This window comes from Papio anubis, chromosome 7 (genome assembly GCF_008728515.1).
Source record: "Papio anubis isolate 15944 chromosome 7, Panubis1.0, whole genome shotgun sequence".
Lineage (NCBI taxonomy): Eukaryota > Metazoa > Chordata > Mammalia > Primates > Cercopithecidae > Papio > Papio anubis.
The window spans coordinates 41,470,055-41,497,468 of NC_044982.1; the positions used below are offsets into that span (position 1 = coordinate 41,470,055).

Sequence of the window (27,414 nt, forward strand, 5' to 3'; positions counted from 1 at the left end):
TTCTATTAACAGTTTGTAACTATTATTCCAGATTATTTTTATATAATCATTTATATTTGTGAAAATATGTAAATATGATACCACAGTACATACTGTTTTGTAACCTGCCTCATTCATATTACTTTTCATTCCGGACATCTTTTCCTCTTTTATCAGTAGATTAAAATCTCTCTCATCTCCCACATCAGCACATCTCACTGTCAAGGATGGAATGGGCTTTCCATTATGTTGACCATTTCTGCTTGCCACAGGTCAGCTGGCCGGAGAGGGTCGGCCTGACCAACTAGAACTAGAACAGACATCTTCCAGCGGCTGTCAACGTCCAAAGGACACTGTGTTCCTTGGACCTCTTACCAAACCAGCCAGGTCAGTTTCTCCTCCTGTTTCAAAGCATATTTCCTCTCATCCTCTTGAATTACCACAGCATTTGGCCTGTCATTTCACTACAGGATCTGGGGAGAAAGGGAGGACTGTGTCCTAGAAGAAAATATTTCTATAAATACCGAGCAACGGTTCACACATTATAATTCCTGTTATTTTAATCAATATACTTCGAGCTTAAGCAGTTCTACTGATGCTTGAGAGATCTTTTCAAGGTCACACAAGGGACTGGCAGTGTGAGAAGGGAGAGGGTAAGATGTATTCAGCCAAGACAGCCTGCGCCAGGGGCTGCTATCTCTACCAAGCCCAAAGTGGAATGACAGGAGCATGAAGTTCAACATTGGCAGTTGGAAGTGACAACTGGATTGTGGAAACTTACATGACAGTGTGGGTGGCGTTTGCCCACTCACCCCTAGAAAGAACACCTCAGTGCTCTAGACACCCAGGTTCTCCTTCACAGACCGCCGCCCTTCTCTCCCTAACATCCCAGAACACCTGTCTTGGTGAAGTACATGGCAGCTTCAGACTGTGCTGATCACATAACGCTCTCAATCCACAAAAGGAATTCACCAGCTGGAGTTCTCCAGATCACTGTTCTACAAACTGGAGTTGGCGAGGAGCTGACAGAACTGGAGAGGTCACAGCCACTATGCTGTGGTTGATTGAAAGGTGTGGTTTGGGGTTTCTCAGGGCTTTTCACATTATTTTTCTTTTTTTTTTTTTTTGTCATTAGTTATCATTAGTATGTTACCAAAGAGAGACGTGGAAATTATACATGATGAAATATTTTGGAACTTCAGTGGGATGGGTAGGTTCATGTTGATGCTATTTCAATAGTGATTTCTTTCAGTCTACGTACTTTGCAAGAATGTCACCATCTCTAAATAAGAAATAATCCTTGTAGGTCGGGCACAGTGACTCACGCCTGTAATCCCAGCACTTTGGGAGGCCGAGGTGGGCAGATCACCTGAAGTCAGGAGTTCAAGACCAGCCTGACCAACATGGTGAAACCCTGTCTCTACCAAATACAAAAAATTAGCCGGGCTTGGTGGCACATGCCTGTAATCGCAGCTGCTTGGGAGGCTGAGGCAGGAGAATCACTTAAACCTAGGACGTGGAGGTTGCAGTGAGCTGAGATTGTGCCATTGTACTCCAGCTTGGGTAACAAGTGTCTCAAAATAATAATAATAATATAATAATAATAATCCTTGTCATCTAGAACTACTTTGGTAGGGCCCTTCACATTCTAAAATTCTTTGCTATGTTTCTAATCAAAGGCAGCAGTGCCATGGTTAAGAGCACATGCACTTCAGTGTCAGAAACTTGGGCTCAGGTCCTGGTTCTGCCACCTACTTGCCAAGTGTTGTTGGACAAGTTACTTGACTTTGCCCGACCTGTTTCTTCATCTTTGCTGGGCTGCTGGGAGGTTTCTGTGGTATGATGCAGGACACAGCACAGCACTTGGGACCTGGAAGGTGCTTAGTACCATGGCTATCATTGTTACTATTATTAAGAAATTTATTGAGGCTCGGTGTGATAGCTCACATCTGTAATCCCGGCACTTTGGGAGGATCACTAGAGCCCAGCCTAATTCGATACCAGCCTGGGCAACATAGTGAGAACCCCCATCTCTAAAAATAAAAGTAAAATAAAATGTGGGTGCTGTGGGTCATGCCTGTAATCCCAGCACTTTGGGAGGCTGAGGCAACTGGATCACTTGAGGTCAGAAGTTGGAGAGCAGCCTGACCGACATGGTGAAACCCTGTCTCTACTAAACATACAAAAAATTAGCCACGCGTGGTGGCACATGCCTGTAATCCCAGCTACCTAGGAGGCTGAGGCAGGAGAATTGCTTGAACCTGGGAGTTGGAGGTTGCAGTGAGTCGAGATTGCGCCACTGCACTCCAGCCTTGGCAACAAAGCGAGACTCAGTTACAAAAAGAAAAGAAGAAATAAGTCACTTAACATCTCTGGGTTAAGAAAGGTGCAGTGGCTCATGCCTGTAATGCCAGCACTTTGGGAGGCTGAGGCAGGTGGATGGCTTGAATCGAGGAGTTTGAGACCAGCCTGGGCAACATGGCAAAACCCTATCTCTACGAAAAATACAAAAATTAGCTTGGTGTGCTGGTGCATGCCTCTAGTCCCAGCTACATGGGAGGCTGAGATGGGAGGATTTCTTGAGCCTGGTAGGCAGAAGTTGCAGTGAGCTGAGATCACGCTGCTGCATTCAAGCCTAGGCAGCAGAGTAAGACTCAAAAACAAAAACAAAAATAGATAAATCTCTGTGTTGTATTAATGTTAAGCTATTGTTTATTGAGTACTCACTATTTGCCTGGCACTGTGCTCTCATCATCATTCATCCAATCCTTAAAACACCCCATGTGTAAATGTTCTGCAATCAGCAGGTCTCTGCAAACCTACCCTCAAAGACTGAGGAAGCTGAAAGGCCATAGAAAGAGCCTAACAAATCCAGTTTCTCAGAAAGAAACATTTAGTAGAAACTTATGAACAGAAGCCAAGTCTCGGGATGGTGGATCCCCTCAAGGTTATCCCCCAGATCCAGGGCTTATCTACCATAGAGAATTTGCTTCAGGGCATGATATGGTTTGGATTTGTGTCGTGGCCTCTCATGTCAAATTGTAATCCCCAGTGCTGGAAGAGGGGCCTGGTGGGAGGTGATTGGATCATGAGGATCATGAAGACAGACTTCTCCCTTGCTGTTCTGGTGATAGTGAGTTCTCACGAGATCTGGTTGTTTAAAAATGTGTAGCACCGGCCAGGCGCGGTGGCTCAAGCCTGTAATCCCAGCACTTTGGGAGGCCGAGACGGGCGGATCACGAGGTCAGATCGAGACCATCCTGGCTAACACAGTGAAACCTCGTCTCTACTAAAAATACAAAAACTTAGCCGGGCGAGGTGGCAGGCGCCTGTAGTCCCAGCTACTCGGGAGGCTGAGGCAGGAGAATGGCGTGAACCCGGGAGGCGGAGCTTGCAGTGAGCTGAGATCCGGCCACTCCCCCCCACCCGGGGTGCCAGGCGGAGCCCCGTTCCAAAAAAAAAAAAAAAAAAAAAAAATGTGTAGCACCTCCCCCTTCTGTCTGTTCCTCCTTCTACTGCCATGTAAGACATGCTTGCTTCCCCTTTGCCTTCCACGGTGATTGTAAGTTTCCTTGAGGCCTCCCCAGCCATGCTTCAGGTACAGCCTGCAGAACCATGAGTCAATCAAACCTCTTTTCTTTGTAAATTACCCTGTCTCAGGTAGTTCTTTACAGCAATGCGAGAATGGACAGAATTTTTTTTTTTTTTTTGAGACAGAGTCTTGCTCTGTCACCCAGGCTGGAGTGCAGTGGCACGATCTCGGCTCACTGCAACCTCCACCTCCCAGGTTCAAGCAATTCTCCTGCCTCAGCCTCCCGAGTACCTGGGACTACAGGCGCCCGCCACCACGCCCGGCTAATTTTTTGTATTTTTAGTGGAGACGGGGTTTCACTGTGTTAGCCAGGATGGTCTTGATCTCCTGACCTCATGATCCACCTGCCTCGGCCTCCCAAAGTGCTGGGATTACAGGCGTGAGCCACCGCGCCTGGCTTTTTTCTTTTTCTTTTCTTTTTTTTTTTTTTTTGAGACCGAATCTCTCTCTGTCACCCAGGCTAGAGTGCAATGGCATGATCTCGGCTCACTGCAACCTCCACCTTCCGGTTTCAAGTGAGTCTTCTGCCTCAGTTTCCTGAGTAGCTGGGACTACAGGCGCCCACCACCACGCCCTGCTAATTTTGTATTTTTAGTAGAGATGAGGTTTCACCATATTGGCCAGGCTGGTCTCGAACTCCTGACCTTGTGATCTGCCTGTCTCTGCCTCCCAAAGTGCTGGGATTACAGGTGTGAGCCACCATGCCCGGCTGGGGCAGGATTTATGGTAAGTATGTGTTTATGCCTAAGGACGGGCTTTTTGTTTTTTTGTTTTGTTTTTTGGAGATGGAGTCTCGCTCTATCACCCAGGCTAGAGTGCAATGGCGCAATCTCAGCTCACTGCAACCTCCGCCTCCTGGGTTCGAGCAATTCTCCCTGCCTCCCAAGTAGCGGGATTACAGGCACACGCCACCACACCCAGCTAATTTTTGTATTTTCAGTAGAGACAGGGTTTCACCATGTTGGCCAGGCTGGTCTCGAACTCCCAACTTCAGGTGATCTGCTCACCTTGGCCTCCCAAAGTGCTGGGATTACAGGTGTGAGCCACCACACCCATCCAAGGAAAGGATTTATAGTTAGTACATGAAAGGAAAAATCTTAGAGGCATTCCCAGAACTAGGGTTAATCAGAAGTCAATATGGCAGATTAGCATCCATGATGGAGTTCCTTTAGTCCCCACAGTAAGTATCACTTATGCACAGAGAAACATAGGCACAGAGAGTTAATCATCTTGTCCAAGGTCACATAGCCCATGAGCAGTGGAGTCAGGACTGCAGCAGTGATCTATTTTAGCGGATACAAGGGATGAGACTATGTGATCTCCAGGGTCCCTGTCAGTGACAAGCAATGTCTGTGGATGTTAGGGTTCCAAGGTTTTCTGAAGCACTCAACATTATCTCCCTAAAATTATGCCTCCGTGTGAAGGTGAGAATGGACCCACATCAATGCAAAAAGTGAAGAGGGAGTCTGTATCTTGGCACAAGACTTTCAGTTCTTCTCAAACTGGGAAGGGATGGTCATTCCACCCCACTTTCTCACATATAGTTAGATTGACAAGAGGCTTTCTTCCCAGAATATCTCTGAAGATATGTAATTTATGGCATGGTTCTGAGGAAGCTAGTAAGGCCGAGAGCCCAGGACTGCGCCTAGAAGAGAAGCCCCATGAGAGAGCAGCAGCAGAAGGGCTCAGGGCTGCCTAGCAGAAAGCCTTAGTTCTGCCCAGTGTTCTTGGTCCAGTTCTTGTGTGCAAGGAAAAGCAGGAGGTGCAATCTGAAGAGTGTTAGTAACTAGCAACTATCAGTAGCTAAAGGCCAGTAGGCTGGCATAGGGGACATGTTATAAGGGTTTATTGTCTGGATTCCAACATACCTGGATTTTAGGGGTTGACGGAACTGTTCTGTATCCTCATTGTGCTAGTTTGCATAACTGTATTTGTTTGTCAAAACTGGCAGAGCTGCACCCTAAATTTTACTTTATGTAAATTATGCCCCAATTAAAAGAAAACTAAAGCAAAGTCCTGCCACATATCTGCTCTCATTTTATCCCCATATCTCTATCACCTAGGGCAGATTCTCTGCTTTGTGCTGGGGGAGGGTAAGGCTGGTGGAGGGGAGTGGACTCCAGTGGCTTTGGGACCCTGGACCCTTGCCTGCAGCTATTTCCATTCTGATTTGGTGAAACCTCCAAGACTTTAGCCCCTGCAGTCACTTCTCTCTCCCATCCTCTCTTTCCCATGAATATCCAATGTTTTAAGTCATCAGTCTAAATAACACCAATAATTGATAAATTAATTTGTTAACTAAAAGTTTGGGCTGGGTGCAGTGTGGCTCACACCTGTAATCCCAGCACTTTGGGAGGCTGAAGTGGGTGGATTCCTTAAGCCCAGAAGTTCAAGAGACCAGTGTGGGCAACATAGCAAAACCCCATCTCTATAAAAAATTTAAAAATTAGCTGGACGTGGTGGTGCATGCCTGTAGTCCCAGCCACTCAAGAAGCTGAGGTGAAAGGATCGCTTGAGCCCAGGAGGTGGGAGAGTGAGATCCTGTCTCAAAGAAAAAAAAAAAAAAGGTTTGGCAATAGGTGTCTGAATTTTGCAAAGCTTCAGAGAGCCACCTCCTTTCAAAGTCCCAAGTTTTGTCACAGGGAGGAGACAAGGAATACCTGTTTGGAGGAACCAACTGCCCCAGGCATGTTCCTCCAAAATAAAAGGAACTTGGAGTTTGTAAGCAAAATATTCTTGCTTTGATAAGATTCTTTGCTTGACCATACCTTTTTCAGGCTTCTGAATTGTCTGTTAGGCCCATTTGTGCACTTCCTTGTAAAATCTGGTTTTAGCAAAGAACCCTAAGTCCATTTATCAAGAAGGTCCTATCCTTGATATCATCTTCAGTATCTGATCAGGTTCCTCATCCTCCATTATCCCCCAGGCAATGTTTAATCACCCTGGCCTATCTTCAGCAAGAATCCTATTAGGAATGTTTGGCCAGAATCACCCTTACCCCTGATGTTTCCTCTTGGTAATTTTCTACCCACTGATCCCTATAGTGCTCCTTGGCTACAAACTCCCATTGAGCCCAATCTCTTTACCCCTCTGCAAGACCCCGTTGCAGTGGTCCCTATACTTGGTGGTCCTGAATAAAGTCTTCCTTACCATGCTTTAACAAGTGTTATTGAATAATTTTTTCTGTTAACACTTCTAAACTGTCTCTTGAACTACATTTTGCCATTTGGAGAGCATCAGAATGGAGACCCTGATCGAATTATATTTTAAACAGAAGTTATTGTTCCAGGCTGGGCACAGTAGCTCACACCTTTAATCCCAGCACTTTGGGAGGCTGAGGCGGGCGGATCACCTGAGGTGAGGAGTTTCAAGACCAGCCTGGCCAACATGGTGAAACCCTGTCTCTACTAAAAATACAAAAAATTAGCTGGGCGTAGTGGTACACGCCTGTAGTCCCAACTACTTGGGAGACTGAGGCAAGAGAATCGCTTGAACCCGGGAGGCCGAGGTTGTAAATGGCCGAGATCGCGCCATTTTACTCCGGCCTGGGCAAGAAGAGTGAAATTCCATCTCAAAAAAAAAAAAAAGTTATAGTTCCATTCAACCTCAAACATCTTCATTAAAGATCTGTGATTTTTTGTTTGTTTGCTTTGTAAGTTGGGCTTTGACTATAGGATGGGACATACTATAATGGGTGCAATATTATTCCATTATATTAAAATTTCTCCTGTATCATATAAAATCTGTTGTATATTATTAACAGTAGCCAAAGCGATCAATCAATCAACTTCCATCAACAAACTTACAATGCATATTAGGCAACTAACCCTGGTGTTAACAAAACATCCTCTGCTGGCTCTTTCTTACAAAAACTATGAACAAATGCCTTTGGTTTTCTGACAAAGGAGTCAAATTAATTCAAGGACTTCAAGTAAGGTACAGACTAAGCACAGATCAGCCCTTGACATTAATCTCCTCTCCACCATGACCCCGAAGTCCTCAGGATTGTCTAAACACATTTGGAGAATAATTCAAAGCTAGGCATTAATAGCAGGGACTGCCCTGCCAAGCACACTGTGTGGAACAGGACCTGAACCAATAGCTTCTTTGTTATCCATCAACCCTGGGATGGGTTGCTCTTACCTCCAGGTAGGGGAGCTCTTCTTAGCTCCCTGGCAAATGTGAAACAATCTTCATGATTTGTTTCCAGGCACTTCTAGGTGTGAATTAACATTTATGCAGTCTGTAAAATGTGATGAAATTAAACATTTGTGAGGTTCAGTCCCCCAGTATTTATGGTCTTAGAACATTCAGGAGGCTATATGACAAAATACCATAAACTAGGTGGCATATAAACAACAAACATTTATTTATTATAGCTCTGGAGGCTGAGAAGTCTAAGATCAAGGCACCAACAGATTCAGTATCTGGTGACAACCCAGTCCTCATGGACACCACCTTCTCACTGCATCCTCACATAGTGGAAAGGGCAGATGTGCCTCTTTTATTATTCTTTTTTATTTTACTTTTTTTATACAGACAGGGTCTTGCTCTGTCACCCAGGCTGGTCTCAAACTCCTGGGCTCAAGCAATCTTCCCACGTTGGCCTCCCAAAGTGCTGGGATTACAGACATGAGCCACCGGCCCTGGCTCCTTGTGCCTCCTTCATAAGGGCATTTATCCCATCTATGAGGACTCTGCCCTCCTGACCTAATTATCTCCCAAAAGGCCCCACCTTGTAATACCATTGTATCATTGCTTGGGGGAATAGGATTTCAACATACGAACTTTGGAGAAACACAAACATTTAGACTATAGAATATTGTGTGCCTACCATGTGCCAGGTACCATGCTAGGTGCCAGGGATATTGACTAGAAACAAAATGGACAAGGTCTCTGGCCTCATAAAGCTCATTGTGGTCTAATAGGGCAGTAGCCAAAAAATAAACACACACCAAATAATAATCGATGTCAGCTGGGCGACTCATGCCTGTAATCCCAGCACTTTGGGAGGCCGAGGCGGGCGGATCACGGGGTCAGGAGATCGAGACCATCCTGGCCAACATGGTGAAACCCCCATCTCGACTAAAAATATAAAAAATTAGCCAGGTGTGGTGGCACGTGCCTGTAGTCTCAGTTACTCAGGAGGCCGAGGCAGGGGAATTGCTTGAACCCGGGAGCTGGAGGTTGCAGTGAGCCAAGATCGCACCAGTGCACTCCAGCCTGGCCTGGTGACACAGCAAGACTCTCAAAAAAAAGAAACAAAAAACAAAACAAAACTATGGAAATAAATGCAGCCTACCTGACAAGGTAAGAAGGCCTCTCGGAGCAGCTAAAAGTGAGCAGACCACTCCAAAGCCGGGGTGACAAGCATCCAGCCAGGGGGAACTGCAAGCACAACGACCCTGACTGGAAGGGGGTGAAGGGAGGCCAGGTGAGACCTGGGGGGTAGTGATGAGGTAGGGGCGGTGACAGCTGAGGGCAGAGAGGTAGGCAGGGGCCAGATCACACAGGATCTCACAGGCTGGTAAAAAGGTGATGTCAAGGTCACTGAAAGTTAAGCACAGAGCAACATGGTCTGATTTACTTTTGTAAACAATCATGCTGGCTGTTTGAGTGGAGAACAGATTAAAACAGGAGAAAGTACAGAAGTAGGAAGCCAACTTTTTATTAATTCAAAAACTTTTTACTAAATGCCTACTACATGCTGGGCTCCTTGACTAATATGAGACGGTAGAAAAGGAAGAAAATGAATAAAGAGAGTGAGCTCTGTTCTGGAGGGAAAGCCAACAGGACCTGCTCATGGTGAGCATTCAGGCACCCTGCAGAGAGAGAAAAGCAGAATCTAACTCCCAGGTTTCTGGTTTTGGTAACTGACAGGATGGTAGCACCATCTTGGGAAAAAGGTAGAAAACCAGGTTGGGGAGGGGTGGGAGGACTCAAGAGCTGTTTGAGGGCCAGGCGCGGTGGCCCATGCCTGTAATTCCAGCACTTTGGGAGTAGAGACCAGACTGAGCCATATGGGTACGACTTGTCTCTTTAAAAAAAAAAAAAAAAAAAGTTGTTTTGAAGAGGTAAGTCTGAGGTGTGAGGTGCTTAGTTGACACCTAACAGGAGATACCAAGTGCTATGAATGAATGGAGGGCTTCAAGGAAGATCTGAGCTAGAAGACCATCAACATATACATGACAGTGGACATGAACATCTAGAGGAAAGAACTGAACCCCAAATATCTCCAGCAAGCAATCAGGTAGAAGAGTCAGCAAATGTGACAGTGAGATGAGAGTGAAACCACTGAGTGCAGAGCATTGTATACCTGAATACACACACCCCAGGATGCAGAGGGAGCTATCTTTGAGGAGCTTACAGTCAATCTACTGCAGGAGAGAGACATACAAACAGGAAGTCACAAAACAAAAAGAGTCCTATGAGAAGGAACACACCAGGTACAATGGGAACAATAGATGGGCACCTAATCCAGCCTTGGAGAATCCAGGAGGACTTCCAGGAAGAGGTGATGGATAAGCCCCAAAGATGAGAAGAAGATGGAGATAAGTGGGAGGAGTTTGGGGGAGATAACACTCAAGGCAGAGAGCGCAGCACGTGGAAATTCCTGGAAGCAAAAGAAGACACGGTCCCTTTGGGGAAAGGCAAGAAATTCTGCATGACTGGAGTGTGGAAGATGAGAGAGCAGGAACTGAAAGAAGAGGCTGGCACCGGGGCCAAATCATGGAGGGCCTTAAGTGCCAGACTAAGGAGGCTAGGCTTATCCCCAGGCCACTGGGAGGGAGTGAAACATTTTATCGACTTGGTGAAGATACTTCATTCTGCACAGATCACTCTGGCTGCTGGTGAAGAATGGCAGGTGGCATGGAGACTCACCAGGGAGCTGTGGCCCATGAGAGATGGTGGAGGCCTGAATGAGGCGGGACCTGCAGTGGAAACGAGGGGTGTGAAAGGCCTGGGACATAGCAGGCTTCCTGAGTGACTAGATGAGGGATTGGTAGGTGAGGGAGGGATGTTGAGGTTGAAGAGGGCCAATAGATAGCATCCAGGCCTCCTACCCTGAATTTGGAACCAGTTCAGACAGAGACACAATCAGACAGATGGAGACAAAAGTGGTAGCTTCATTATTGATAAGGCTTAATTGGAGAACAAGGTTCAGCCTGTGTAGCTTCTCTGACATTTCTTTCTTTATTATTTATTTTATTTTAATTAATTAATTAATTTTTTGACATGGAGTCTCGCTCTGTTGTCCAGGCTGGAGTACAGTGGCACAATGTCGGCTCACTGCAAACTCTGCCTCCCAGGTTCACATCATTCTCCTGCCTCAGCCTCCCAAGTAGCTGGGACTACAGACATGCGCCACTACGCCTGGCTAATTTTTGTATTTTTAGTAGAGACAGGGTTTCTCCATGTTGGTCAGGCAGTCTCCAACTCCTGACCTCAGGTGATCCACCTGACTCGGCCTCCCAAAGTGCTGGGATTACAGGTGTGAGCCACCACTTCTGGCCGTCTTTGTTTTTGTTTTGAGGCAGGGTCTCACTATGTTGCCCAGGCTGGCCTTGAACTCCTAGGCTCAAACTATCCTCTTGCCTCAGCCAAGTAGCTGGGACTACAGGTGTATACCACTGTGCCCAGCCTCCTTAATATTTCTTGAATTAACTGTACCCACACAGTCATAGCAAAACTAGGCAAACATAAGCCTCCTCCCCAAGGACAGCTTTCTACAGCTCAGGGAGAAAGGGCTGAGCCACATGGGACCAGTTTCTCCTTGCAACTCACCAAGTTGATGATTCAGTCACTCACCCACCAATGGGAAATGAAGGAGAGGGCAGAGAGGCCAGAAGTATTCCTCCCATATTTTCCCTTTCCTATAGAGGGGGTTGGAAGTTCTCAGCCTTCTCTAAAAATGTGAGAAGAGGAGGAAAGGGTCCCTCACTGTGCTTAGAGATCTTCCATTTGGCCTTCTGGATCCAACCACTCTGGGCCATGGGTCTAAGTTCTTGTTCTTGGGCTCTCTCTATACACACAGTCTCCAACCCCCCAGTTCTGGTCACCACTCTGTCCCCTCTCCCCTGTAGACCTCGGGGTGAGAACAGACTCCCAGTGGTACTGTGCAATCCCTTGCAGTTTCTTTAGAGCCTGCCCACGTATTTGCAAACCACCTCTTTATTAAAAACTCAAATGATCCTAATTTGAGTGTGTCAGCTGGTTCCTGTGGGGAACCTTGGCAGTCACACCCCTTCCCCCAAATAAAGAGAAAGCAAGCACAACCGACATGGGAAATGATTAGGACTGTCTTCCTAAGGGTTATGGCCTGAGAAGTTTGCTGCTCAGGAAAGAGAGTGGGCTTATTGAGATAGCAGTTGTCTTTTAATAGCCCTACTATTTGGGTGAGAATGATGCTACTCAGTTAAAAAAAAAATCATTGAAAATCCCACCTCTCGGAAACAAACATTATTAAAATGTTTTCTCTTTGTGTGTGTGTGCGCGCGTGTGTGTGTGGAGATGAAGGTCTCGTTATGTTGCCCAGGCTGATTTCTAAGTTCTGGTCTCAAGCAATCTTCCCACCTCAGCCTCCAAAGTGCTGGGATTATAGGCGTGAGCTACTATGCCCAACCAGCTATTAAAGTTTTTGATTAATACTATTCTACATATTTCTCTACACATATATGCTCCTACAGATATACTCGATTTTACATGAATGAGTCATACTCTAAATGCTGTATCAAAACCTGCTTTTGGCACAAATGTTCTCAGGATCTCCTGAGGGCTGTGTCACAGGAAATAAAAAAAAGAAAGGAAAAAAAGAAAACCTTGCTTTCTCTCCCTCACCCATAAGCTTGTGTTTTGAGTTTCCTGTGGAATAATTCAAGTAGACGTGTCCAGAAGTAAATTGCATATAACAATCTAGAACTAAAAAGAGAGGTGTGGTCTTGGGGTCACCATCAGAGCTGGTCACCAAAGCCTCAGGAGGTAGAGGATCCTAGCAGGCAAAGGGTGGAAGACAGAGAGGCAAGTGCCAACCACAAAGTCCGTGGAACACAAACAGTGATGGTGGGAAGGAGAAAAGCACAGCAATTCTTGGTCTTCAAGAGAGCAGTGGCCAACAGTGTAGATGGCCAACATTAGGTCAAATAAGATGAAGGCTTTAGATTTGGCAATAAAGTAGTAGCTAGTGGCCTGGAAAAGAGTGATTTTAGTCAAGTGGTAGTGTGGGAGCTAAACTGTAAAAGAGCTAAAGAGATAACGGAAGGAATCCACCCGCTCACACCACCACCACCACTCCCTCTTCATCACAGCTCTCAGATTCCAATGTGCATATGAATTACCTGGGCAATGTTATCCTTGGTCTGATTTAGTACTTAGGTCTGGGTGGGAATTTTGAGGCTCTGTATTTCTTTTTTTTTTTTTTTTTTTTTTTTTTTTTTTTTTGGGAGTGGTCTCATCCCTGCAGCCCAGGCTGGAGTGCGTGGGATGCCAGCTCACCACTCCGCCTCCCGGGTTCCATTCTCCTGCCTCAGCCTCCAGGCATGGCAGTTCTGGCCCGCCACCTTGCCCGGCTAGTTTTTTGTATTTTTTAGTAGAGACGGGGTTTCACCGGGTTAGCCAGGATGGTCTCGGCCTCCCAAAGTGCTGGGATTACAGGCTTGAGCCACCGCGCCCGGCCGGCTCTGTATTTCTTACCAGCTTCTTTGTGATGTGTTTGCAGTTCAGCCCTGATAAGCTCACCTGGGGCTTTACCAAAGATACTCAAGTGTGGATGAAAATGAGTTCTTGGGGTCCTAGATGCACATCAGAGAAACACTGAAAAGGAACACTAAGGAACTTCTCAGCTGCCTCATTCTTTGCTGTGTGTATGTGCCTCACTCATGAAAATCTCTATATTTGGGTCATTTAAAAGTTAACCCTTTTTTTTTTTTTTTTTTTTTTTTTGAGTCTGAGTCTCATTCTATTGCCCAGGCTCACTGCAACCTCCACCTCCCAGGTTCAAGTGATTCTCCTGCCTCAGCCTCCTGAGTAGCTGGGATTAAAGGCATGTGTCACCACACTCAGCTAATTTTTGTATTTTTAGTAGAGAAGGGATTTCCCCATGTGATTTTCCCACCCTGGCATCCCAAAGTGCTAGGATTATAGGAGTGAGCCACTGTGCCTAGCCTAAAAGTTTCTTAAATCCTAAATGTATGAGACTTTTCTAGTTAACTTTTTGTTATTTTTCTACTTTAATTGCACTAGGTCCAAGAATACACTACTATTACAGTCCTTTAAAACTTGTTGAGATTTGGCCGGGCGGGGTGGCTCACGCCTATAATCCCAGCACTTTGGGAGGCTGAGGCAGGCAGATCACCTGAGGTTGGGAGTTTGAGACCAGCCTGACCAACATGGAGACACTCTATCTCTACAAAAAATACAACTTTAGCAGGGCGTGGTGGCTCATGCCTGTAATCCCAGCTACTTGGAAGGCTAAGGCAGGAGAATCGCTTGAACCCGGGAGACGGAGGTTGTGGTCAGCCGAGATCACACCATTGCACTCCAGCCTGGGCAACGAGAGCAAAACTTCGTCTCAAAAAAATAAAAAACTTGTTGAGATTTGCCTTATAGCTAAGTACATGGTCAATTTTTGTAAATGTTCCATGAATGCTTGAAGACAACATATTCTACAACTGTTGGGTGCAGTCTTATGTTTATTAGGTCAAATTTGTTAACCAGGTTGACAGGTCTTCATATTCTATTGATTACTAAAAGGAGATGTGTTAAAATCTCCAGTCTCTCTACCAGGAAAACTTCCTCACCTCAGTCCACCTTATTCACGATAAGCAAAATGTTACCTGGTCTTCGCAGACCCAGCCCTTACCCTAATGAAAGTGTCAACCTAAGAAGACTTCCTTGATCACCAACACCTCCCTAACCCCACCTCATACCTGGCACTCCTTCTCCCTCCTCTGAGCTCTTACAGCATTTGCTGTCTGTACAAACAATTCGACACTTACCTAATTTGTCTTCATCACAATTATTTGAGTTGATAATTTACTCCTGTCAGGTTTTAAATTCCACGTGGGTAAAGATTATCTTATTTTTCTTTTATAACAGTTTTATTGAAACACAATTATTGACATACTATAAAATTCACGCTTTAAAAGCATACAATTCAGTGGGAGACTATCTTATTTATTCTGGCATCGTCTATAGCTGTGGTTTCCAGTCTTGGGTGCACACTGGAATTACTAGAAGGGCTTTAAAAAATAACCTTCAGTCTGGAAAAAAAAAAAAAATCCTTCAGTCTGGATCTCACCTCCAGAGGTTCTGGCTTAACTGGTTTGGGGTGTGGCCTGGGGGGATGGGACTTTTTAAAGCCCCTAGGATGATTTTAACTTGTAGCCGGGGTTGCCCTAGAGTGCTCTGTTCATAGCAGGCACCCAACAACTGTTTGTTGTAATCATCAATTAGCTTTAACTTCTAGTATCCAGTTAATTAACTCACTCAAGAGTGGACATCTGTCTCCCCAATAGCCCAACAGCTCTTACCACAGAATGGTGGGCTTATATCTGTCTCCCCAACGCAGCAGGAAAGCAACCCTATGAGACAAAAGCATGTAGAAAAAGTAAGTTCACTTGCAAAGATGTGCAGACTTCAGTAGGACTAGATCACGGAATAAGAAATACAACAGATATTAGACCGTGCGTGGTGGCTCACGCCTATAATCCCAGCACTTTGAGAGGCCGAGGCCAGTGGATCACGAGGTCAGAAGTTTTGAGACCAGCCTGGCCAATATGGTGAAACCCTGTCTCTACTAAAAAACAAAAATTAGCCGGGCGCGGTGGCGGGCGCCTGTAATCCCAGCTACTCGGGAGGCTGAGGCAGGAGAATCGCTTGAACCCGGGAGGCAGAGGTCGCAGTGAGCCAAGGTCGCGCCCCTGCACTCTAGCCTGGGCGACAAAGCAAGACTCCGTCAGAAAGAAAGAGAAAGAGAGAAAGAGAGGAAGGAGAGAAGGAGAGAAGGAGAGAAGGAGAGACAGGAGATTGAAGGAGAGAAAAATGTAAAGGAAAAATTACCACATTTACATTTGTCTTTTCAGCATGGATGACACTCTCACGTTGAAGAATGCATGTCACAAGAATTGTGTGTGACATATCCCCAAATTTCCACATTCAAAAGTCAGGGATAATACGGTTTTCATCTGGGAATCAGTAACTCATGGGAAAAGCTCAAGATGTCATTCATTTTGGAGACCAGATGTAAAGGAGTAGTATGGGTACTTTGTCTCAAGGTGGAAAGTGTCTTTCTTATGTTTTTTTCCTTCCCATGGGACTTGTTGCATACTCTTAAAATGGCGGCAGGGTAGGCACGTTTGCTTGCACAGCTGTGAGCTGCATGCATAAAAGCAGGGATGGTTTTGGCCTAAGGCAGGGATGGTTTTGGTCTTATCCGTTATGGCATCCCCTTGTGGCACATGTTAGGTGTTCAAAAAATATTGGTGGAATGGATGTGATTACACTTCATGCCACAGTATATAAATATGATTTTAACTGGACAGGGAACTGCACAAGTTTCCCATATTGATCCTTTTTGCGATCTTAATTATGGTACTCTGAGCTGGGATACTGCCTAAACTGCCTGGGCTACAACAAACTCTAAAGGGCTTTTACTTTCACGTCCACAGTGGTTGAGGGTTCGCGTTCTGTGAATACTGGAACCTCACGCGAGTAGCTGAGTAGCGAGGATGGTCACTCCCGGATAAATGAATACAGGATTCTCGCGGCTGGGAGCGGTCGCCCGGCGAAGTCGGTCATCCTGCCTGTCCGGTAACACCACGAAACACCTGCCACTGATACCTCCCCACCAGCTCCCGAGGGTTCGCGCCGGCATCCCGAGCCGCACCCCCTGTTCCGCCGCAGCCGGATTCCCTCCAGGGCGGGTTACGCCCCTAGGCGCAAAACAGAACCACTTCGCATCAAGAAGACAAAGTATAACCAGTCACACCAAAAAGAGGCAGCATTATTTAGACAGCCGGCTACTCCCCCAGAGACTCCACCCAGTCCCCTGGGCCCGGCGTTCGGCGCGCCGACGGTGCCCGGCTCCAGGAGCTCCAGCTCCCTCCACGTGTCCCGTCTTCCCAGCAGCCTCCTCTGCAGCCTCTGGAGGAAAATCTCCTGACAACTCGCGGTCTGCGGACTACGACTCCCAGGAGGCGCCGCGCCGCGGTTCTCCCCGCCCCCTTTCCGGGACGCGCAGGCGCCCTGGGCTCCGTCTACCAGCCTGGCTGGCGACGCCCGGATGCGGTTTCTTCCGGGATTTGTAGTTTTTCTGGAGGTACCCGGGCCGTCTGTCAAAGGGACAAAAACTACAAGTCTCGGCTGCCCCAGCGCTGCGAGCCTGGTCACGTGGCGGGGGCCGACCGGGCGTGCGTGCCGCCGTTGATCCGGTGCTGCAGTGAGGAGGTGGTTCTTGCCCGTGTTGTGTGTGTGTGTGAGTGAGAGAGCGAGTGAGTGAGTGAGTGAGTGTGTGTGTGGGGGGGACTCGGCTTGTTGTTGTCGGTGACTTCCCCCTCCCCTTCACCCCTTCCCCTCCCCGCCGCCGCTGCAGTGGCCGCTCCCTGGGCTGTAGGAAATGAGCGATAACGATGACATCGAGGTGGAGAGCGACGTGAGTCCTGGGGCTTCTTCCTTCCCGTGCGGGTTGTCAGGCGGGGACAGCGGCCGGGGCTCTCAGCGGGGCGACGGCGGGAGGGGGCCGGGCCGCCGCCGCCTCCTTCCCCTTCCCCTTCCCCTCGGGGCCAGGACTGCCTCCGTCGCGTTCCCGGCTCGCTCCCCTCCGGCTCCTGGCCGGAGCGGCCTCCTGGGACTGGAGGTGGGGGGAAGACACGCGGCTTCTGGGACTCCCACCTTCTCCCGTGGGGGAGGGTGCTGCGGCCTCCCGCTCCCACCTTCCCGGGCTCAGGATCCGGGGGACAAGGATGGAGGGCGCCCGGGATCCCATTGTCCGGATCCAGGGGAAGGGGACGGCGTTCAGGACCTGCCCCTTCGGAACGCGATCCTCTCCTCCCGTGACCCGCGGATCCTGGGGGGCGAGGAAGGGCGGAGAGGGGTTGGGGGTGCCTAGATGCCCGAGCTGGGTCTGCAGGGAGGAGACAGTGCTCGGGACCCCTCTGACCCGGGTCGGATCACGGAAGGAGGGGCGGCGCTCGGGACCCCTCTACCCCGCTACCGGATCCCGCCGAGGGTGGAAGGGTGGGGGCAAGGGGTGGGGAGGGAGGCAGGGGTGTCGGGCTGACTCCCCACCCTCCGCTTCCTCTGCCGCCGGCATTTTCTTTCTTATTATTGAATGTTAAGTGTAAAAATAACTTCTATATTTTCTATTTTTTTTTCTCTCCTATTCCAGGAAGAGCAACCGAGGTTTCAATCTGCGGTACGTCTCCTACTCTCCATTTCATTTTTATTTCCGTTCAGTTCTATTCCTTTTTGGGGTCAGAGAGAAAAAGAGATCGTACTGTTACTTTTAATATTGTAGTAAATCACTAATGTTAACCACTAAGGTGAGGTGGGGCCTGGTTCTGGAGGGTGGGGGAGTTGCAAATCCTATCATTCTAGATTCTCAGGTGATAAGTTCAGTAAGAGGAGCTGTATGCAAAGAATTGAATTGTTCTGTAGTTTTCAAATAGGGGATCCAGCTGCCGCTATGTAAGTGGAAATGAGAAATGCAGCATTCTGAAGTCAGTGGTAGTATTTCAGGGCAAAGTGGTCAGAAGATTTATTTAGAAACAAGTAGATTTTAAACCATATCTGTATAATTATGTGAAGCTGAAGCCACATGCAATAATCGCCTTTAAGCAAGTCATGTGACTGCTATAGACCCGTAGAATCTAGCACAATGTGGTATTCTAACACAAAAATTGGAAATGTAGAGGAGCCAAACGTTGCATCATCAAAGTGTCACATAAAGTTATTATGGTCTGATTCTCTGTATTTGAAGAAGAGGTATAAAGAAAATTAAAAAATAGCTGAAGAAAAGTGGCATTGCAGAAAGAGCTTTGCTGAAAGGTGATGGATGAGACCATATAATGTTATCAATAATTTCTTAGGGTTTTGATATTAATGTTCCCAGTAGATGGTTCTGTGGATTTAGATATGCACTAATTTCATATCTTTGGAGTCTGAGACAGTAATATGGGTTTTTCATGAATAGATTAGAGGGGAAAAAAAGAAAACATATAGAATAAATCAGAATCAGAGGGGAAGAGAAATAAGTATATCAGAGTTCTAATATTTGAAATTGGGAACAGTAGGAAGTGTATAGAATGGGGGTAAAAAATTTGAATGCCCATGAGGGCCATAAAGAATAAAGAAAGAAGAGGTGAGGACTTGGGTACTGGAGAGCAATGCCTCTCCTAAAAAGTCAGCCACTACTGAATTCCAGTGGTTTGTTATGTAGGAGGGAAGGGTCAGTATTGCCAGATCTTCCTATTTTTTATTTTATTTTATTTTATTTATTTATTTTTGAGATAAAGTCTTGCTCTGTCACCAGGCTGGAGTGCAATGGTGCTGTCTCGGCTCACTGCAACCTCCGCCTCCTGGGTTCAAGCGATTCTTCTGCCTCAGCCTCCTGAGTAGCTGGGACTACAGGCGCACACCCCCACATCCAGCTAATTTTTGTATTTTTAGTAGAGACGGGGTTTCACCTTGTTGGCCAGGCTGGTCTCGATCTCTTGACCTCGTGATCCGCCCACCTCGGCCTCCCAAAGTGCTGGAATTACAGGCGTGAGCCACCGCGCCCGGCTGATCTTCCTATTTTTTAAGAAAGATTAGAAATCCAAAGCGTTATGTTATTTTTCTGATTTTTAAAATGATGTGTGGAACAACTGTTTGGGCTTGTTAGAATTTGCAGGATGTCACTTTGATACCTCTGGCATAAGAACCTAATAACCACAGGATAAAGGCAAGCCATCTCAGTTGTACCTGCTCTTCATTAGAGCAAGCAAAGATTATGCAGGTTGTCTAAGCAAATAGGCATTAAGAAAACTTATTTATTGAGAGCTGGTATTTTCTTAAAATCCGGGGATGTAGTTGTTCCAGAAATCTTAAAAATTATCCCTGGGTAGTAGTCATTAAAGATAATTTGTTTTGTTTTATTTATCCTTGAAGTATTCTCATATACTTATGCATATATTTGAAAATTGAATTCGTTTTTTTCATTTACTTTTATCCTTCATGTTTGGGGCCTAGTCTGTTGAAAACTTTTTTTTTCCTGCAAGTCTCCAGTTGTAAAATCTGTGCCAGGGCTTGATCAGAGACAGAGGGTAAGGATCGTTAGGCTTCCTTTGCAGAATTATCCTTTGAATTGGAATTATACTGAATCCTAGTAAGAGAAAGTGTTTTTTGTTTTGTTTTGTTTTGGTGAAATTTTGGCTCACAGTTCTTGAAAGCGTTCTGCTTTTCAAAATATTCGTCCACATGATTGTTGATGTAAATTTGTTTATTAAATTATTACAACGTTTCTGCTTTCCTGGAATGCTAATCTCACTGTTTTGTCTAGATGTTTTTAGTTTGCTATTAAGGTGCCTAGGGTTTTTCCTTTTGATTTTCGGAGTAGGCGAGGGAAGTTGGTTTGACACTTTGTTTTTAATTTAACACATCTATTTGTTGAGATTTCTAAGTATTACTCTGCACAATATAATTACAACAGCATGGAGAGAAAAAGCAGATGGGTTTTAGACAAATTTTATAGTGTATCAAACAACTATCGTGAATGTGTAGGGTAAAAAGGATTCCATTTTTTCCCCTCTGTGAATGCATCTGCTTACTTCTTAATATTTAATATAGATAATAAATATATTTTTTAAAATTTAAGAGGGAGCTATTCTTAAGTTTTGCCTTAAAAAAAGGTATGGACTGTGAACAACCAAATACTTAGGTATTTAGGACTACAGAAGAAGTTGAAAAAGTTATTTGAAAAATGCTCTGTGGATCCTAATATAAAAACATTCATGTATGTTTTATAATGTCACTACTACAATATCTAGGCCTTACTACATGAAAAATGTAAGATACTAAGAACAGAGTTAGGAAGTTAGGCTAACTCTAACAGAAAGTGAAACTGATTTGGCAAATATTTTTTTCTATTGCTTCAGTACAAACGGAAAACAGCTTCTCCAATGACCAGTAAGCTTTGTTAAAGGAAGTAACCCCAAAGAGTATTCTTATTACTAAATTCAGTACATCGCAAAATCCCACTGATGTTATCTTATTTTTGTTATATTTTGGAGGGAAGAGGTTGCATTTTAAAGATAAATTTCTGGGACAGGTATATTCTATTGCAAGGGCTTCCTTTTGCTTTCTTTCTGTTTGGGAAATTTCTTTAGGAAAGAGTGAAAGTATACAAGAAATGTATGGGTTAGTGTGTTGGTCAGGAAATGCAAGTTTTTTTCCAGTGACCATGCCTGATGGTACCTGAGTGAGTTGCAGATGCAGTATGCCTATTAGGGGTTTGAAAACAGATTTGTGCAATTCTGCTTCTGGACCTTTCTGGTATGAAATATTTTTAACTTCTCAGAGCTCTTTGCTTCTTTAGGAATATTCAGAAGAGAACAAGCTTGGTAGCATGAGATTGGAATTCACTCAGGAAACTGCTGTCTTGTTTTACCTGCAGTCAGTTGCATGACAGAAGTGCTGCACGATGCATGTACAAAAGTACTCTGCTTAGAGTGTTGACAGTGATAACAGAAATGCCAGAGTGAGTTCCTAAATGTGCCTGTGTTAGAGTAAAAGTTGTTCTTATGTCTAAAATAATTTTTCCAAGATGCCAGTAGTAGTGAAATCGTTGGTCAAAGAATTCAGCTTGGTTTTTAATTAAAATTTCCTGACTAAGGCATCCTTCTCTGAAATGGCTATGGTGTGAGGCCCTGTTTGAATAACATTTGCCAGTTCTTTTAGGCACCAAATGAAAAAAGTTTGAAAACAAATACCTACATTAGATAGTGTTGGAAATGTATACCAGGCAATCAGCTACAAGCAGGACAGATATTGGAAAATTGAAATAGATGTCTTTCTTTTAGGGAGCTTGGTGAGTTTATCTCATCCTACCTGCCCATTATTTTATGTTATAATTTTGGGGTTGATTAAAATGAGTATTTTAAGTTGTTTAGAAATTGAGCTTTATCTTATCTTGTTCTTATCTATCAGAAGTAAAAAATAGATCTTTTCGGATGAGATTTTTGGGTCTGTGTATTCTCAAGTGTCCTTAGTCTCTAATAAGAATAGCTTGATAAGAATCATAAGCAACACAAGCTTCCCTCTAAAATACAACCTTCACATTTTGTAAAGGTAGTAAATATTTAGTGGGCAACGAATTGCCTATGTGCTGAGAATTTTCTGTATTAGAATTAAGATGATTCCCCTTATAGGTGGGGTTATCTGTCAGGTAGCCTGCAAGACATGGCATTGTTCTGGAGAACCTTGTGCATCCTGGAATAATGAAGCATTTATTTCCACATGCTATTTGTCTAGAACTTGGAGGAAATAAGCTTACTGACTGATGTGATGCCTTGAACAAAGATGCAGTCTCTGTGCAGTAAGTTGGAAGGAAATCATTTTAAGAGATTTCCCTCAATTTTGAACAGACCTCCTTAGCCTAGATGACTTCCTGCCAACGTAGAAACTTCTTGGCTAACAAAGTAATGTTTGCCTTCAACATCTAACAACACAAGATACATGTGCTTGGTAGTGTCAAAAATGGACAAATTGTAGGTGAAGATTTTTATTCTGGCTACCAGTGTGGAAAGTTGGGTAGAAATATAACTGAAAGGCTGAATAAAAACCTTGGCAGAGATGTCAAAGCTGGAAGTGATTTGGTGCGGGAGTTTCTGTTGAGCATCTGTGGACCACTGCATAGCCCCTTAGTATTTCTGTTAGGGATGCCCTGGAGGAAGGGTTTCCTGGCAGAAATCCAGACGTACAAATTCAGTGTACTAGAAGAGTGGGCAGTGTCCAGCCACTGTTCCCATAGGATGTATAGGGGAGATGTTTGGGAGCCTGCTGTACAGTCCAAGAATACCTCTGTTGTCTCCTAGAATAGGGCCTAATTAATTCCACAAGGGGGCTTTCCGTACCATTCGTTTTCATTATTGAACATTATTCTCAGTACAGGCTCATCAGAGTAGAGTTTTATTTGTTCAAGACAATTGTTTGGCCCTTTTTTTTAAAGCCAGTTTTGCATTTGTGGGAGGTTATTAGATGCCTTACAGTGGGAGTCTTTCCCCAGTTTTTGTTCTTTAACTCTGAAATCATGGCCCTCTCAGAAAGGGTTGCCAGCAAGCAAAGACAGTTAACAAGGCAGTGATAAAGCCTGCAAACTGGTCCTCCAATGGGGGTGGGGATGAGGCGCGGGCAGTGTTATCGGACTGGGTGGATCTGTGGTTTGGAAATACTTCCCACAGAGAATTCTCAGCCTTGTGTAAAGGTTTTTACGTTTTTCATGTGCTCTTTCAAAACATTAGTGATAACATTTAATTCAGAGTTGCCTGGAATTAGGCTTGTTAGCTGTGCATGTTTTTAACTTGTTCTTTCAAATCAAGCTTGGGGAAGAGAAAAATACATCCTTGCCATTATCTCTGAGAGATTTAAAATTGACTCCAGTAGTAGCTCAGGGATGGACATGGCAGCAGGGATTGGTCTAAGATTCCACTCTTCTGCTAGTTAAATTGGGCCTGGAACCACTACAGAAATTCCATCCACTACTTTGAGAACAACAGTCCCCAGCCCAGGCTTTCTACCAGGCAGTGGACCGCTGCCTTTCCTTGTTGAGCCAACTTCTCAAACTTGGCCGGCTCCCCAGATGAGAAGCCAAGATTTCTGCTCATGATCTACAGCCAAGTTCACTTACAATCCTCTAACCGAGAGACTTGTCCATTTGAGTCCTTTCAGAGCTCAGTGAATGGGAGGGGGTAGTGCACTGTGGGGATGATTTTGATGTTAGATTATACTTAGCTCCACCCCTTTAGTGCAGGTCCACGTGAAACCAAGTGCAACTGCATTCTAGCCGTTTGAGATTTGCAGGGCTCTCCCAGAAAGAAAACAGACAATTAGAATTTTATTTGTATCAACAGGAGGGATTGTGGGTAATTCTGGTGCACAGCTCTTACCTGGGAGGAGGGCCAAGAATCGGGGTGATTTAGTAGACAGGAGTATCTTGGGCTGCTCTGGAGACCAAAGATGGGCGATTAATTTGCATGTAAATAAACCACCTTAGGTAGTATATAGCAAACAGGAGCGGCAGACACATGCCGAATGTTGTCTCTTGGCCTTTAAGCTCCTTAGGTATAGTCCCAGCCCAACTTATCTTTGTGTAGATGATCAGAGGGAACAACAGTAAGTTCAAAAGGACTAGATACTTAAATAGGTTTAATTCTGTTGAGCTATTTCATGCTACTGTTAGAAGGCATCTATAATTTTGCTCTAAAGTTGTATGATACAGAGTACCTGCCTCTAGCCTCAGATTACCTGGTGTTCCAAGCTTGACCGTCGTCCTCTCAGCTTCTCCATAATATTTCATATGTCACTATAGTTCAGTAAACATTCATTTTACAGTGAAACCAGACTTAACAAGATTAGGACAACTTTAGAAGTGCTCCAGGCATCTGCCCCCAAAAGAGAGAGATGCTGTGGAGAACCATGGTTGTCATGGGAACCTCATGTCCAGTTCAGTAGAGCTGTAGGAGAGGTGCATGCTTAAGAGACCAGGAAGTACTCAGATGACCACAGGTGCTCCCAGCTTCCTCTTCCTCTGTAATGACTAGGACTTTAGGATTAAATAACAGGAGAATTTCAAGTCCTTTCATTCTCACAACTCTTGATAGAATTTTGTCTGTACATCTTCTCTAGTACAAGGATTCATGTGAGGCAGCATTATTCTTGTGCTAAGCCAAGTTACTTACTCTTGTTCCATTTTTTGAATTTCTGGTCCCCTGTGTGTGTAGATTTAAGCTACCTGAACTTCCCGTATATAGACTTGGTCTCTAGGTTAGCTCAATGCAACCATGTGCATTCAAGGTGAATGTTCAGAGTGTAATTTCCGTAATTCTCAGTGTAGGTGTGATGAAGTTCTTCTTGCTTTGGGTTTGTGTTCCTTTTGGAGGGGATACCCCTCTGATGGGGGCCTGCTGAAGTGCGCTTACCATGCTCTCCAGCACTGTCTCTTCTGCCTGAAATCAGAGCATTTTGCGATTCCTGATTTGGTGTTGGCAGTTTTGGTCCGTCTCCAGTTGACTGTTCTTTGTGATTACAAGTAGGCTAAGACTTTGACTTGGATATTTAGATACTGCCAAAGTAGCCTGACCTGCCACAGGTGCCTGAGGGAATTTATTCTGAGTATGTGGTGTCAGAAAGTGTGCCCTCTAAGAACTGCCTGTCTGGCACTGCCTGTGTGCGGGAAAGCCCTTGGCAGGATAGCACCTTGGATCTACTTTTAAAAAACAGGAACTCAGAATTCAGTTGTTATCTTATCAGCTCTGTCATAATGATCTCAGATTCATGCATCTAGATTTTATAGGAGTTTTAGTTTCTATTATATGATTTGATGAGAAAGTCTTAAACTAGTGCCTTTTATTGGGCTTGGGGCTCACGGTGATGGTTTCACATGAAAGAAGCACCAGTGACTTAACTCTTTTTTCCCCTGGACACCCATCTGGGGAATCTCTTACAGTGGAGGTGATCACATCTTAAGAAGGGGCCACTGGAGCTTTCTCTAGTCACTTCCTAACCACAGACTGGTGGCTCTTCTGTCACATAAGCAAGTTGGGGGGGGGACCACTGATGTTACAGGAGAGTCACACTTTGTTCCCCTGAATAACTTTTATTTTACTTATGCATGAGCTGGATGCATCGAGCTACTTTGGATGTTCCTGTCGCAAGCCTTGCTCACCCCTTTCTCCCCCTTTAGCAGAGCCTAATTCTGGAGACTCCTAACTGCCCACCTCGAGAAATCCTTCCCAGTCCACTCGCCAGGGACAGTGCTGACAGCGTGTACTTCCAGGCTATACCCCACCCACCTTGTACCAAGCAAAAGGAGTGACATTCCTAACGTGTTCTTTCTCCTATTCTTCTAGGCTGACAAACGGGCTCATCATAATGCACTGGAACGAAAACGTAGGGACCACATCAAAGACAGCTTTCACAGTTTGCGGGACTCAGTCCCATCACTCCAAGGAGAGAAGGTGAGTTTCTTGAGGAAGCTGAGTAACTGGCCACTACTAGCCTTTAACTTGTTGCGGAGCTTAGGAGAGCACTCACCTATTGGGAAGGAAATGTAGTCAGAGATATTCAGGTAGCATGGTTGCCTTATTTTTTGACTGTTTGGAGGATCACCGCACGCCTTACCTACTCCAGTTTATCCTTAACAAAATATGTCAGATATAATGGAGCTATTTGTAAGATATTGGTAGGAGTCATCTTTCTAAATTTGTATTATTTGTAATAAATTCAAGAAATTATAACTGTATACTGTAGTGTAAAGGGTGGCCCAGGGTTCATTTGGGATAACAGTAAAGATTCCAGAGGTGGTTAATACCCTAGACCTCCCTGAGAATTTCTTTCCTGTGGTTCAAGGTTAATACCTACTGTAAATGAGCACTTGCAGAAATGCATGTAATGTATGTTAAAAGCAGCCTGGGCACCATTGATTTTCTAGCCCCAATAATTGTTATTTCCAAGGCGTATAAAGAGCATTTTAAACTGTGGGACAAAAGACTTGAGTGAAGAGACATGTTCGTGTGAAATAGAAAAAAATAACCGTTCTTCCCCACTCCCTTCTGGAACCTAGCGTTTTCCCTGGAGGGCTAGGCACCAGCTGTTTCTACATTTTAAAAACAAAATTAGAAGCTTTGAGTAAAAGCCTATGGGTTAGGGTCACTCCCTGGAATTTGGAGAAAACATCTGCACAGCTAGTTCCATCCTTGACAGAGAGTGTAGTTGTCTGCAGCAATTCAGTGGAATAACTGGCAAGCTGGGAAGAGGACCTATGTTTTTGCTTTAGTGATCCAGTGTTTTATAAAGAAGCAACTATTCTGTTAAGAACAATTTTTGCTTTTGAGTGCACTTTGATTTAGTTCTGTGGTGGGGGTCCTGGATTTGTTTGGCTATCCAAGATCAAATTTGGAACCCTTATGCTTTCATTTTTTATATTGTCACTCTGGTGAGTTATATGCTCTCTCCTTTATCTAAGGTGTGGCTTTCCATGTGGTGGAAACATGGAGAAGATCTGACCTTTATAAAGAACAAAACAGGCCATGTGCATACCTAGTATTGCAAAACCAGAATTTGTCATGGGTTAAGCGTACTAAGTGTGGACTTGATTTAATGACCTTAAACCAAAGTACTTACCTGGAATAACAACCTTCCTGAGTACAACACTAAGTACCACAGAAATCTTTATGACTAGAGACAGACTCACCCCTTTAGTCAAAGTAAACACATGCCAAAGATTATCTCTTAGGCTTCTTTGACCTGTTGACAGTTGGTGCATATTCCTGTACCATAGTATCCATTAAAATTGCTTTGGTAAACTATATGGACAAGAGCTGCCTTCTCCTAAGTCTCACATCTAACCAGGAGTGGCACTGGGGCAATGTTTCTCGGGGTGAATTGTGGACCACCCACATCAGATTCACTACTGAATCAGCCTTTCTGGAGGGAAGCCTGGGAATCTGTATTTATAACAAGCAGTCAGATGATTCTTAGGCATTCTTAAGTTTGAATACATTGGGAGAGGTGGGTCATAGGATCACAACTATACCTTTTCCTTATCCAGCCTGTTTTACAATGCCATAACATTCTTCCTTAACTCCTTATAA

At 44.9% G+C, this 27,414-nt stretch overlaps 1 protein-coding gene across 13 annotated transcripts in view; it reads left to right on the forward strand.

The window, feature by feature from the left end:
* The first annotated feature begins 16,830 nt into the window (after positions 1-16,830).
* The window catches only part of MAX (MYC associated factor X), a 96,952-nt gene continuing 86,368 nt past the window's right edge, over positions 16,831-27,414 (forward strand). For 6 of the 13 annotated variants that reach the window (XR_649817.3, XR_649816.3, XM_031668051.1 and 3 more), the window contains exons 1-3: positions 16,831-17,219; positions 17,955-17,981; positions 25,672-25,779. Coding sequence is in view for 9 of the 13 variants with exons in the window: in XM_031668051.1 (XP_031523911.1) it covers positions 17,184-17,219; positions 17,955-17,981; positions 25,672-25,779 (171 nt within the window). In the remaining 4 variants the exon portion in view is untranslated. Of the gene's footprint in view, positions 17,220-17,310; positions 17,424-17,882; positions 17,982-25,671; positions 25,780-27,414 lie in introns of those variants that run through there. The other 7 variants (XM_031668052.1, XM_031668050.1, XM_017961250.3 and 4 more) reach the window with 3 other exon arrangements.